Source organism: Manis pentadactyla, chromosome 17 (assembly GCF_030020395.1).
Source record: "Manis pentadactyla isolate mManPen7 chromosome 17, mManPen7.hap1, whole genome shotgun sequence".
Taxonomy (NCBI): domain Eukaryota; kingdom Metazoa; phylum Chordata; class Mammalia; order Pholidota; family Manidae; genus Manis; species Manis pentadactyla.
The window spans coordinates 52,993,542-53,007,233 of NC_080035.1; the positions used below are offsets into that span (position 1 = coordinate 52,993,542).

Genomic DNA, 13,692 nt, shown 5'->3' on the forward strand with positions numbered 1-13,692 from the left:
AGCTTCACCTGGGAACACCCTATCTATGGGGCTTCCACTTGGGGAGCCCCTAGTGGGACATTGGTCTAGGGTAAAGCATCTCCTAGATGGAGATACTGGAAGCTCTGAAATTAGCTCTTTGTGGGACAGAGGACTTCTTAGAGGCCCCAAATGGCCATGTAGCAGTCAGGATTGTGGAATGTTTGTTTCTCAAGATATGGAAAGGGTTACTGAGGAGAGACACACACTTTGGCATCTCTTGGAGGAGCTGGGTGATGACCTATGGGATGCCCTTAAGAAAGAGGAAGCTATTGAGAAGACAGGTCGTGCTCCTGGAAGATACGTTAGCAGCAAGGGAGGAGGCGGCAGGAGAATCCACGTTGCAGGAGGCTGTGGGGGAGGGGGAGGAAAGAGTGGTGCCTTCAGCCCTGGAGATGGTAGAGGAGATGTCAGGAGAGGATGAGGGGGTGGGGCTGAAGCCTAATCTATTGCAGAGGCCACCGCCCAAGGCACCAGCCTCTTCTGTATTAAAGGCCTGCCCAGTTTTAATTAAGAAAATAAAAATGAACAACCATGGGCTTCTCAGGGGGAGAAGCAGACTCCTCCCCAGTTGTGGAGCACTCCATGCTCCACTCCTATACCCAGGATGAGCTGGTGGACGTGAGCATCCGGTTTTGGCAGAAGCCGTTGGAACCTCTGCCTACATGGCTTTTGAGTCTCTGGGGTATAGGGGTGGAAAACATGGTTATGTTGGGTTCTGAAAGGGGTAGACTGGCTTACCTGACAACTCACCCTTCCCTTCACCCTTCCCTGCAAAGTGCCCATCACACCTCAAGGAATCAGGCACTTCTGGATTGGCTGACAGCAGCCATCAGAGCAGTTTGGTTGAATCAGGATGATTTCCCATACTTACTCACTAGCTGGAAAACATATGCAGAGCTCCTGCAGGTATTATGGGAGCTGGGCATGAAAAATATCATCTGCAGTATGGACCCCCAGGGCCCTGATGAGGAGCTGTTCACTGTAGGAATGAGAAATCTAGTGCTCCATAAAACTCCCCAGTCCCTCTTTGGGTCCCTAGTAACTATTCTTGTCCCCCAAGTAGGGCAGCCCGTAAGTGAGGCAACTCATACTTTATTTAGCAGATCTTGGGGAGATTGAAACAATAAGAGCACGGAAGGAAGTACAGGCTATAACTGAAAGGAGAGGTGTAAAGGCCCTGTGAAGATCTTGAGGACCCAGATGTGGGTTGATCTGATACAGGCCAGGGTAGTGAAAGAAAAACTGGATGGGCAGCCTAATAGGATCTTGTTAGAACTGTGGCACCAATTAAAGCCAGAGCAGCAGTTACAGCCTCTAAGGTCCAGGACATGGAAGCCAGAGGCAAAGTTCCATGTCTGGCCTGTGTCCCTGCAAGACTTTCTCCGGGACAGTACTCAGGCTCTGCCTGGGCCTTCACTCCCACAGGAGGACAACTGGGCTTTGCGGTTTGACTTAGGGGGCAGTCAAGGCCCTCACCAGGGGGATGTGGTGGGGACTAGAGGCTCTGTGTAGAATTAGCATTTCATTGGTCCCCTATGAATGCACAATGTGTCCTGGTGCTGGTGGACACAAGAGCTGAATGTTTTCTGATTTATGGCAACTCTGAGTGTTTTCCTGGGACTCCTGCTTTGATAGATGGCTATGGGGTAAGGCAATTAGAGTGAAGAAAGCTCAAATCCTATTGGGAAAAATGCCCCAAAGGAGTATACTGTGTACATTTCTCCTATCCCTGAATATATTTTGGGGGTCAATATCCTGCAGGGCCTGTGGTTACAAACCATGGCAGGTGAGTTCAGACTGAGGGTACATGTGGTAAAGGCAGTTTTGAGGGGACATGCTCAGCACCAGCCTGTAGCTCTGCCTATACCTCAGTGGGTAACAAGTACTAAGCAGTTCAAATTGCCTGGGGGACACAAGGAAATTGGGGGAAATCTACAGTAGTTGGAGAGGGTGGCATCATAAAGCCCACTCATAGTCCTTTTAATTCCCCAGTGTGGCCAGTGAAAAGCTGGACGGCTCCCGGTGTATGACCGTGGATCACAGGGAATTGAAAAAAGTCACACCCCCTTTGCATGCTGCTGTCCCTCTATAGCAGCCCTTATGGACACACTCAGTCATGAACTAGGAAAGTATCATTATGTAGTAGACCTTGCTAATGCTTTCTTCTCTATTGACATAGCACAGGAAGGTCAGGAGCAGTTTGCCTTCACGTGGGAAGGCCAGCAGTGGACATTCACCATCCTTCCACAGGGATACCTCCACAGTCCCACCATGTGTCATGGACTTGTAGCCCAGGACTTGGCCACAAGGAAGAAACTATAAATAGTGTGGCTGTATCATTACATTGATGATATTATCCTCATAACTGATTCTCTTGCAGGTTTAGAAGGGGCAGTTCCTAGACTGCTGCAACATTTACAGGAGAAAGGATGGGCTGTGAACAGCAACAAGGTTCAGGGACCTGGTTTGTCTGTAAAGTTCTTGAGTTTTGTCTGGTAGGATAAAATTAAAGTTATCCCAGAAGTAGTCAGAGACAAGGTCCAGGCTTTCCCTACCCCTACCACTATAAGCATCATAAGAGTTCGTGGGTTATTTGGGCCACTGGAGACTGTTCATCCCACACTTGGCACAAATTCTGAAGCCCTTATACCAGCTGGTATGAAAGGGCATCAGGTGGGACTGGGATGAGACATGTGCAGCTGCTATTACTGCTGCTAAGCGAGCAGTCAAGGCTGTACAGGCCTTGCTTGTAATGGACTCATCAAGGCCCTGTGAGCTGGACGTTCATGTAACCAAAGATGGTTATGGATGGGGCCTTTGGCAGCAGTTGAATGGACACAAAAACCTACTGGATTCTGGTCACAGCTATGGAAAGGCAGAGAGGTCAGGTACACCTTGATAGAGAAGCCCCTGGCTGCTGTGTGCCACACCTTGCTGGTGCGGAGCCCATCACTGGAACCACTCTAAGGTAATAACCACCTATCCCATTGCGGGATGGGTGCTTGACTGGACCTGAGAGCCACAGGGGTGTGGCACAGATGCCTACACTGGCCAAATGGGTGTGTATTTACAGCAGCATAGCTCCCTTTCTAATAGCCCCTGAAGTGGAGAACTCCAATGCTTACTGGGGCCAGTGATGTATACCAGTGAAAAGCACGAAGAACTTTTGAGCCATTGGTAGCCAAGAGGGCTTATCAGGAGGGAAAAGCCCCTATACCTGAAGATGCTTGGAATACAGATGGCCCAGTCATGGGAAGCCCCCAAAGTGGAGGGCTGTGGCTTTCCATCCTAAGACTGAGACAATATGGATGGAGGATGGAGAGGGGAAGAATGGTCAGTGGCTGGGCTGTGGGCTGTACTGCCAGTGACCAGCCAGGAGCCCTCCCTCACAGTGGTGCACTGACAGCTGGGCTGTCTATCAGGGCTTGATCCTGTGGCCACCGACACGGTACCAGGCCAGCTGGACAGTTGGTCACCGTTCCCTTTGGGAGAACAGACGGGCTGAAAATGGGCGCCTGGAACATTCTAACATGTAGAGGTACAAAAGAAAGGATGATTCATTATGTTTTCCCATTTAAAGGAATGCTGATTATCCCCAGTTGATTTTATACATATCCATTAATGTTTTTTCAGTAACATGCTATCTCCAAACACACTGACTTATACTTTTTGAAATATCCAACAGATATTTATTATTTCAAACAAATAGTACTGACCTCACTAAGGAATGCTTTAATTTTATCTCCAGAGTAAATAGCTGTAGCAATTTTTTCTGTTGAGAATTTCCAAAGAAGGTTTCTCAAAAACCTGTTTTTCTGTGTAAGAAAAGCTGCCAAAATTCCTCTAGAAATAGCTGTGTTCTCCTCATTTATTTTTGATGTAGGATTATAAATTACTCCCAACCGGCTGTGAACACTTGTTTTCTGCAAAACACATTTACAGATGAAAAAGATCAGTATCTTACATACCTTTTTACAGTTGAACTTTTTCTTTCCAATCAAGTTGTACTTTACCATACAGCATCTCCACCACCAAAATCTTCCTGTGTTGTTGTACCGAATAAGGCATACCACTGAAATAGCCTAAAAACAATCATTTTAGTAACTCTAATTGCTTCACCTTATTGCATAACAGTTCTTTTATAATGCAGTACCATGTTTAACCTCTTTTTGTGTTTATGTGTGTGAAATAACACACATGAAAAATACACAGATGTAGAACTCAGTGAATTAACCATAAAACTATCACCTAGGTCAAGAAATAGAGCACTATCAGCCCCCCAAGATATCACTCATATTCCTTGCAATTACTACACTTCCCTCTTTATTAGATGACCACTATTCTGCCCTTTATGGTAATACCATTCTCGCTTTTCTTTGTAATTTACCACTTCAGCTGGTATCATTAAATAAAGTTTGAACTTCATATAAATGGAATCATACAGTCTGTATTCTTTTGTGCTCTTTTTCCATTCAACCTAATGGTTCTGAGATTCAACATTCTTTTGTGTAGTTGTAGTTACTTTTTTTTTTCTGTACTGTACAGAATTCCATGGTGTGAATATACTCTTCTTTCATCCATCCTACTTATGCTGGACATTTGAATTTTTCTCAGTTTGATGCTCTATAAACACAATATGCGTATCTTCAACTTTAGAATATGTTAAACAGATTTTCAAAATAGTTGGACTAGTTTTCACTCCTACTAGCAACATATGAGAATTCCATTACCCCCACAGACTCATAATATTTTGTACTGTTAGACTTTTTTATTTCAGTTGTTCTAGTAGACATGTAAAGAGATCTCATCAAGGTTCAGTTTGCTTTTTCTCATCACCAGTGATATCAAACATCCTTTAACATGTTTACTTGCCTGTTCTCTGATTTGCCTGGGTAATCTTTTATCAGTATTTTCCTGGAGATAATTACCTTTTTTTCACTGACTTATAGGGGTTTGATTTCTAAGACTTGAGTGCTTTTTTGGGTTTATGTGTGTAGAGATAACTTCTGCCATTCTGTGGCCTGTCTTTTTATTCTCTTGATGGCGTGCTCTGATAAAAAATAGTCCCTAGTTATAATGGGATTGAATTATTGGTATTTTACTTCATGGCTACTGGGTTTTACATGCCATTTTAGAAATCTTGCCCTACACTGAAGTCATAAAGATAACCTATGTTATCTGAGAGACACTTTACTGTTTTGTTTTTTAAGTTCAGATCTATAATCCATCTGGAATTGATCTTTGTGGATGATTTGAAAAGGAGAAGGTTTAAAAGACAACCCATATTGTTCTAAAAGGCCAACTTTATCATAAAGCAAGTGTAATATATACATAGGTCTGTCTCTAGGTTCCCTGTTCTTTCTCTCTTGCTCTATTTTTCTGTGCTAATGCCAAACTGTCTTTAATTATACAGCTGTACAAAGATCTTGATATCCAGAAGACCATTAATTGTGTCTTACTCCTCTTTAAGAGTATTTTAGCTATTCTTGGTCTTTCGAATATCTATGTAAATTTGAGAACCATCTTGACATTTTCCTTTAAAAAAATGCTGAGATTCATACTGGAATTACACTGAAGCTATACATCAATTTTAGGAGAACTGACTTCTTTACAATATTGAGTCTTTCAATTCATGACTATGGCATATCTCTCCATGTAAGTTTATGAATTTTCTCTTAATATTTTATTGTAGAAAAGCTTTAAACATATTTTGTTATATTTATGCCTAGTATTTGATATTTTTGATACTATTAAAAGTGATACATTTATTTTAAAATGTATTTCTCCTTTGCTACAATTCTTAAAAGAGTTTACTTTTATATACTGAACTCCTGGTTTAAAAATAAACTCATCCTGGGCAGTCTGGAAGACTGTGTGCATGCCAAAGGTTAACTCTTCTCAGGAGTAATTAGAAAAGGAAATTCCAAGATACTGTTTCATGGGTGAATGTAGGGCAAAAGCATAAAATCCCTGAACTCTGAAAGGAGTCTCTAACATCCAACAGTAAAGGTGAAAATCTAAGTGACTACAAGGACCTATGCACAGACTTTGACCAATAAAGGGCTTTTGCTGATCCAGAGGCAATCCCTAGGAAGCCAAGATAAAAGATTTAAAAAAAAAGAAAAAAATCTGGGTTGTAACAGAGATATATAATGAGAGGGAAATAGACCATAGAAATAGTTGAGTCACATAACTGAACAAACATATGACCAAATAACAAGTAGCTCTGGGAATGAAGGGATATCAGTATCCAAATGTATTACAGCATTATCTAAAATGTGTGGTTTTCAATAAAAAGTGATGAGACATGCAATGGAACAGTATAGTGTAATTCATACAAAGAAAAAAAACCAGGTATTAGAATTGTATTGAGGGGTCTTAGATGTTCGACTTAACAGACATATAAATATATTCAAAGAGCTAAAGTACCATGTCTAAAGAATTAAAGGAAGGTATGATTATGATAATACCAACTTATTACATAGATAATAAACAGATAGAAATAAAAAAAAAAGAACCAAATGGAAATTCTGGGGTTGGAAGCATAGTAACTGAAATGAAAAATTCACTAGAGAGGTTCAACAGGTTTGAGTTGTCAAATGAAAGACTCACTGAACTTAAAGTCAATGGAGATTCTGCAATCTGAAGAACAATATAAAAAGAAGGAACAAGAGTGAACAGATCCTCACAGAAATGTGAGATACTGTTAAACATACCGGCATTGGCCTGCAGGGAGAGCTGTATACACTACTGGGGAAAGGCGGTTTGTCAGCATCTCAGAACAGGCTGCCAGAGAGTCCTGAGAACAATGGGAAGGCAGGCGGGGGTGGCTCCACAGATCCCAAACGACTTTCCTGAAATGTCCTGGTCTGCAGTCCACTGAGAGAGGCCAGAATGAGTTCTGAGATCGTCTATGATAAGAAAATTCTCCTGGCAGATGTTATGTGTCATTTAAAATGTATTGATTATTGTTAATGTACAGCAAGCCTCCAAGATGGCCCCAAATGATCCCCACTTCTTGGTACCTATGCTCTTGTATAGTTAAACCTTGTACTAAATAGACGTAAATTGGACACTGTAGCAAATAAGACATTGTAGAAGTACAGTGTGTGACTTCTGAGACTAGATCATAGGAGGCATGTGGCTTCTCTATCCCTTTATCACTCATTCTGGGGAAAGCCAGCTGCCATGTTGTGAGGACACTTAAGCAATACAGAAAAGGTACCTATGTGGTAATGAAATGAAGCATTTGGTTAGTACCCAGTGAAAACCTAAGGCCTCCTGCCAACAGCCGTGTAAGTAAGCCATCTTCCAAGTTCATCCTGCAACCCAGTCAAACCTCTGATGATTTAGCCAAAATCCTGACTCATCCTCATAAGAAACCTAAGCCACAACCACTCGGCTAAGTCACTCCTGAATTCTTATGTCCCAGAAACTGAGAAAATACTTGCCTATTGTTTTAAGGTATTAATTAATGGGTAATCTGTTATACAGAAGTAAATTTACGCTTAGTACAAAACAATTTCATAAAATATTTTGGTTCATTTCTCAGGTGTTTTTATCTAGACAGACTTTTGTGTTCCTTTCGAAATACAAAATGTTATAAAATAGTACCTTTAAAGATTCAAGATGGCGGTGTGAGAGGTGAGACAGAGAACTCCTCCCAAAAACCACATACAGTGTGAAAATATAGTTAATACAACTGGCCCTAAAACAGCAACAGGAAAGAAGGCTGCACCAGACTGCATACAGACCTCATGAACAGAGCAGACTTCATGAAACGGGGTAACGTATGAAAGCCTTGATCCGATGGGACCCAAGCCCTTTCCCCACCTCAGCTCACCAGCAGGAGGAAGAGAAACAGAGTAGGAAGGGGTGGAAACCTAAGACTGGTGAACACCCAGCCCTGGAGGTCAGCTTTGGAGCACAAACTTACATTGTGTGGGGCACTGGAGGTTGATGGGGTTGGGGACCTGGGACAGAGAGAGTGCTTGAGAGACTGAGATTTCCGGCCACTTGTGGAGGACGGGAATCCACATCTGGCTGCTCTGGGATAAAGGAAAGATGGGCAGTCTGACAGGCTTCCTAGCAGCAAGAGGGATGCTGAAGGGGCGGTGTTTGCATGGAGCTTGCTGCGTGGGAGAAGGGATAGGTGGACAACATTGTCTGGGTGCACTCTGCCAAGCAGGTTGGGAACTTTGAGGAGCTTCAGGCATTCCATCCCCCTGGCGGCCTACTCAGCTCCAAGGCCCCCCACTGTGACACGTAGCCTGCTGCGCCTTCATTCTGGCCTGCCAGTACCTGCTCGCAAACCAGCAGTCACTGCACTGGCATCAGGCAGCCAAAGCAACAGCTAGAGACGCCAAGCACAGAGGCTTACACCTGTGTGCCTGGCCCACTGGCTCTGACACTGGGGACAGGCACCGCAGACGGGAATCAGGAATCAGCTCCTTCCTCCCCTCAGGCACCAGTGCCGCTCCCCTATGACCCCCCAACCTCACTCCAGGGGCTGAGAAGCTCCAGAGACTGGAACTTCTGGGCACCACACAGAAATATGAAATGTCAAAAGAACATGGTTCAGACAAAAATCTCACAAACTGCAGAAAAAGAACAAAATGAAACTGAACTCACCAATCTTCCTGAAAGAGAGTTTAAAATAAAAATCATAAATGTGTTCATGGAGGTACAGAAAAATATTCAAGAACTCAGGGATGAAATTAAGATGGAGATTCAATCATTAAGAAATTCCATATCTGAAATGACACATACAATGGAGGGATTTAAAAGCAGATTGGATGTAGTAGAAGAGATGGAAAATGGAATAGAAATTAGAGAAGAGGAATACAAAGAAGCTGAGTACAGAGAGAAAAAAGGATCTCTAAGAATGAAAGAATATTGAGAAAACTGTGTGACCAATCCAAACGGAACAATATTTGCATTATAGGGGTACCAGAAGAAGAAGAGAGAGAAAAAGGGATAGAAAGTGTCTTTGAAGAATTAATTGCTGAAAATTTCCCCAATCTGGGGAAGGAGATAGTCTCTCAGGCCATGGAGATGCACAGATCTCCCAACACAAGGGACCCAAGGAAGACAACATCAAGACACATAATAATTAAAATGGCAAAAATCAAGGATAAAGACAGACTTTTCAAAGCAGCCAGAGAGAGAAAAAAGATCACATACAAAGGAAAATCCGTCAGGCTGTCATCAGATTTCTCAACAGAAACCTTACAGGCCAGAAGGGAGTGGCGTGATGTATTTAATGCCATGAAGCAGAAGGGCCTCGAACCAAGAATACTCTACCCAGCAAGGTTATCATTTAAATTTGAAGGAGGGATTAAACAATTTTCAGATAAGCAAAGCTGAGAGAATTTACCTCCCACAAACCACCTCTACAATGCATTTTGGAGGGACTGCTATAGATGGAAGTGTTCCTAAGGCTAAAAAGATATCACCCAAGGGACAGACAAAGAGTACAGAATGTGATACCTAACATATAAAGAATGGAGGAGGAAGAAAAAGGAGGAGAAAAAAAAAGAACTTTTAGGTTGTGTTTGTAATAACATACGAAGTGAGTTAAATTAGACTGTTAGATAGTAAGGTAATTATCCTTGAACCTTTGGTAACCACAAATCTAAAGCCTGCAATGGCAATAAGTACATACATATTGATAATCACCCTAAATGTAAATGGTCTGAATGCACCAATCTAAAGACATGAGTCACTGAATGGATGAAAAAACAAGACCCATCTATATGCTGCCTACAAGAGACTCACTTTAAACCCAAAGACATATACAGACTGAAAGTAAAGGGATGGAAAAAGATATTTCATGCAAACAAAAGGGAGAAAAAAAAGCAGGAGTTGCAGTACTTGTAACAGACAGAATAGACATCAAAAAAAAAAGAAAGTAACAAGAGACAAAGAAGGACATTACATAATGATAAAGGGTTCAGACCAACAAGAGGATATAACTATTATAAATATCTATGCACCCAACACAGGATCACCTACATATGTGAAACAAATACTAACAGAATTAAAGGGGGAAATAGATGCAATGCATTCATTTTAGGAGACTTCAACACACCACTCACTCCAAAAGACAGATCAACCAGACAAAAAATAAGTAAAGAGACAGAGGCACTGAACAATGTATTAGAACAGATGGACCTAAAAGACATCTACAGAACACTCTATCCAAAAGCAACAGGATACACATTCTTCTCAAGTGCACATGGATTTTTTTCAAAAATAGATCATATACTAGGCCACAAAAAGAGCCTCAGTAAATTCAAAAAGATTGAAATTGTACCAACCAGCTTCTCAGATCACAAATGTATGAAACTAGAAATAAATTACACAAAGAAAATGATAAATTCCACAAACACAAGGAGGCTTAATAACATGCTCCTAAATCAATGGATCAATGACCAAATAAAAACAGAGATAAAGCAATATATGGAGACAAATGACAACAATAATTCAATACCACAAAACCCATTGGATGCAGTGAAGGCCATGCTAAGAAGGAAGTAAATTGCAATACAGGCCTACCACAGGAAAGAACAATCCCATATGAACAGTCTAAACTTACAGTTAACAAAACTAGAAAAGGAAGAACAAATGAGGCCCAAAGTAAGAAGAAGGAGGGACATAATAAAGATCAGAGCATAAATAAATAAAATTGAGAAGAATAAAACAATAGAATCAATGAAAGCAGGAGCTGGTTCTTTGAGAAAATAAACAAAATAGATAAACCCCCAGCTACAAAACTTCTCAAGAAAAAAAGAGTCTATACACATAAACAGAATCAGAAATGAGAATGGAAAAATCACTATGGACACCACAGAAATTCAAAGAATTATGAGAGAATACTATGAAAAATTCTATGGTAACAAACTGGATAACCTAGAAGAAATGGACAACTTTCTAGAAAAATACAACCTTCCAAGGCTGACTCAGGGAGAAACAGAAAATCTGAACAGACCAATTACCAGCAATGAAATTGAATTGGTAATCAAAAAACTACCTAAGAACTAAATCCCTGAGCCAGAAGGTTTCACTGCTGAATTTTATCAAACATTTAGTGAAGACCTAATACCCATCTTCCTTAAAGTTTTCCAAAAAGTAGAAGAGGAGAGAATACTCCCAGACTCATTCTATGAGGCCAACATCACTCTAATACCAAAACCAGGCAAAGACACCACAAAAAAAAAGAAAATTACAGACCAATATCCCTGATGAACACAGATGCAAAAACACTCAACAAAATATTAGCAAACCAAATTCAAAAACACATCAAAAAGATCATCCATCATGATCAAGTGGGATTCATCCCAGGGATGCAAGGATGGTACAACATTCGAAAATCTGTCAACGTCATCCACCACATCAACAAAAAGAAGGCAAAAACCACATGGTTATCTCCACAGATGCTGAAAAAGCATTTGACAAAATTCAACATCCTTTCATGATAAAAAGTCTCAACAAAATGGGTATAGAGGGAAAGTACCTCAACAAAATAAAGGCCATATATGACAAACCCATAGCCAACATTATACTTAACAGCAAGAAGCTGAAAGCTTTTCCTTGACGATTGGGAACAAGATAAGGATGCTCACTCTCCCTACTTTTATTCAACATAGCCTTGGCAATCAGACAACACAAAGAAATAAAAGGCATCCAGATTGGTAAGGAAGAAGTCAAACTACCCCTGTTTGCAGATGACATCACATTGTATATAAAAAACTCTAAAGAATCCACTCCAAAATTACTAGATCTAATATCTGAATGCAGCAAAGTTGCAGGACACAAAATCAATACACAGAAATCCGTGGCTTTCCTATACGCTAACGATGAACTAGCAGAAAGAGGAATCAGGAAAACAACTCCATTCACAATTGCATCAAAAAGAATAAAGTACCTAGGAATAAACCTAACCAAGGAAGTGAAAGACCTATAATCTGAAAACTACAAGACACTCATGAAAGAAATTAAAGAAGACACCCATAAATGGAAACACACCCTGTCCTCATGGATAGGAAGAATTAATATTGTCAAAATGGCCATCCTGCCTAAAGCAATCTACATATTCAATGCAATCCCTATGAAAATACCAATAGCATTCTTCATTGAACTAGAACAAATAGTTCTAAAATTCATATGGAACCACAAAAGACCCCAAATAGCCAAAGCAATCCTGAGAAAGGAAGAACGGGGAATTACACTCCCTGACTTCAAGCTCTATTAAAAAGCCACAGAAATCAAGATAATTTGGTACTGGCACAAGAACAGACCCATAGAGCAATGGAACAGACTAGAGAGCCCAGATATAAACCCAAGCATATATGGTCAATTAATATATGACGAAGGAGCCATGGATATACAATGGGGAAATGACAGCCTCTTCAACAACTGGTGTTGGCAAAACTGTATAGCTACATGCAAGAGAATGAAAATGGATTATTGTCTAATCTCATACACAAAAGTAAACTCAAAATGGATCAAAGACCTGAATGTAAGTCATGAAAACATAAAACTCTTGGAAAAAACATAGGCAAAAATCTCTTGGACATAAACACGAGCAACTTCTTCATGAATATATCTCCCCGGTAAAGGGAAACAAAAGCAAAAATGAACAAGTGGGCCTACAACAAGCTGAAAAGCTTCTGTACAGCAAAGGACACCATCTGTAGAACAAAAAGACATCCTATAGTCTGGGAGAATATATTCATAAATAACATCTCTGATAAGGGGTTGACATCCAAATTATATAAAGAGCTCATGCACCTCAACAAACAGAAAGCAAATAAGCCAATTAAAAAATGGGCAGAGGATCTGAACAGACACTTCTCCAAAGAAGAAATTCAGATGGCCAATAGGCACATGAAAAGATGCTCCACATCCCTAATCACCAGAGAAATGCAAATTAAAACCACAATGAGACATCACCTTACACCAGTTAGGATGGCCAACATAGAAAAGACTAGGAACAACAAATACTGGCAAGGATGTAGAGAAAGGGGAACCCTCCTACACTGCTGGTGGGAATGTAAATTAGTTCAACCATTGTGGAAAGCAGTATGGAGGTTCCTCAAAAAACTAAAAATAGAAACACCATTTGTCCCAGGAATTCCACTCCTAGGAATTTCCCCTAATAATGTAGGAGCCCAGTTTGAAAAGGACATATGCACCCCTATGTTTATCGCAGCACTATTTACAACAGCTAAGAAATCGAAACAACCTAAGTGTCCATCAGTAGATGAATGGATAAAGAAGAGATGGTACATATACACAATGGAATATTACTCAGCCATAAGAAGAAAACAAATCCTACCATTTGCAACAACATGGATGGAGGTAGAGGGTATTATGCTCCGTGAAATAAGCCAGGGGGAGAAAGACAAGTATCAAATGATTTCACTCATCTGTGGAGCATAAGAACAAAGCAAAAACTGAAGGAACAAAACAGCAGCAGAATCACAGAACCCAAGAATGGACTAACAGTTACCAAAGGGAAAGGGATAGGGACAGATGGGTGGGAAGGGAGGGATAAGGGTGAAAAAGGGTCATTACGATTAGCATGTATAATGTAGGGGGTGGGGAACATGGGGAAGGCAGTATAACACAGACAAGACAAGTAATGATTCAATAGCAACTTACTATGCT

General features: G+C 40.9%; 1 protein-coding gene across 1 annotated transcript in view; it reads right to left on the bottom strand.

Moving 5' to 3' along the window:
- UGGT2 (UDP-glucose glycoprotein glucosyltransferase 2) overlaps window positions 1–13,692 on the bottom strand; it is a 171,758-nt gene that overhangs the window by 70,760 nt on the left and 87,306 nt on the right. The window contains exon 21 of the mRNA XM_036893788.2: window positions 3,738–3,944. Coding sequence (XP_036749683.2) covers window positions 3,738–3,944 — 207 coding nt within the window. The remainder of the gene's footprint in view (window positions 1–3,737; window positions 3,945–13,692) is intronic.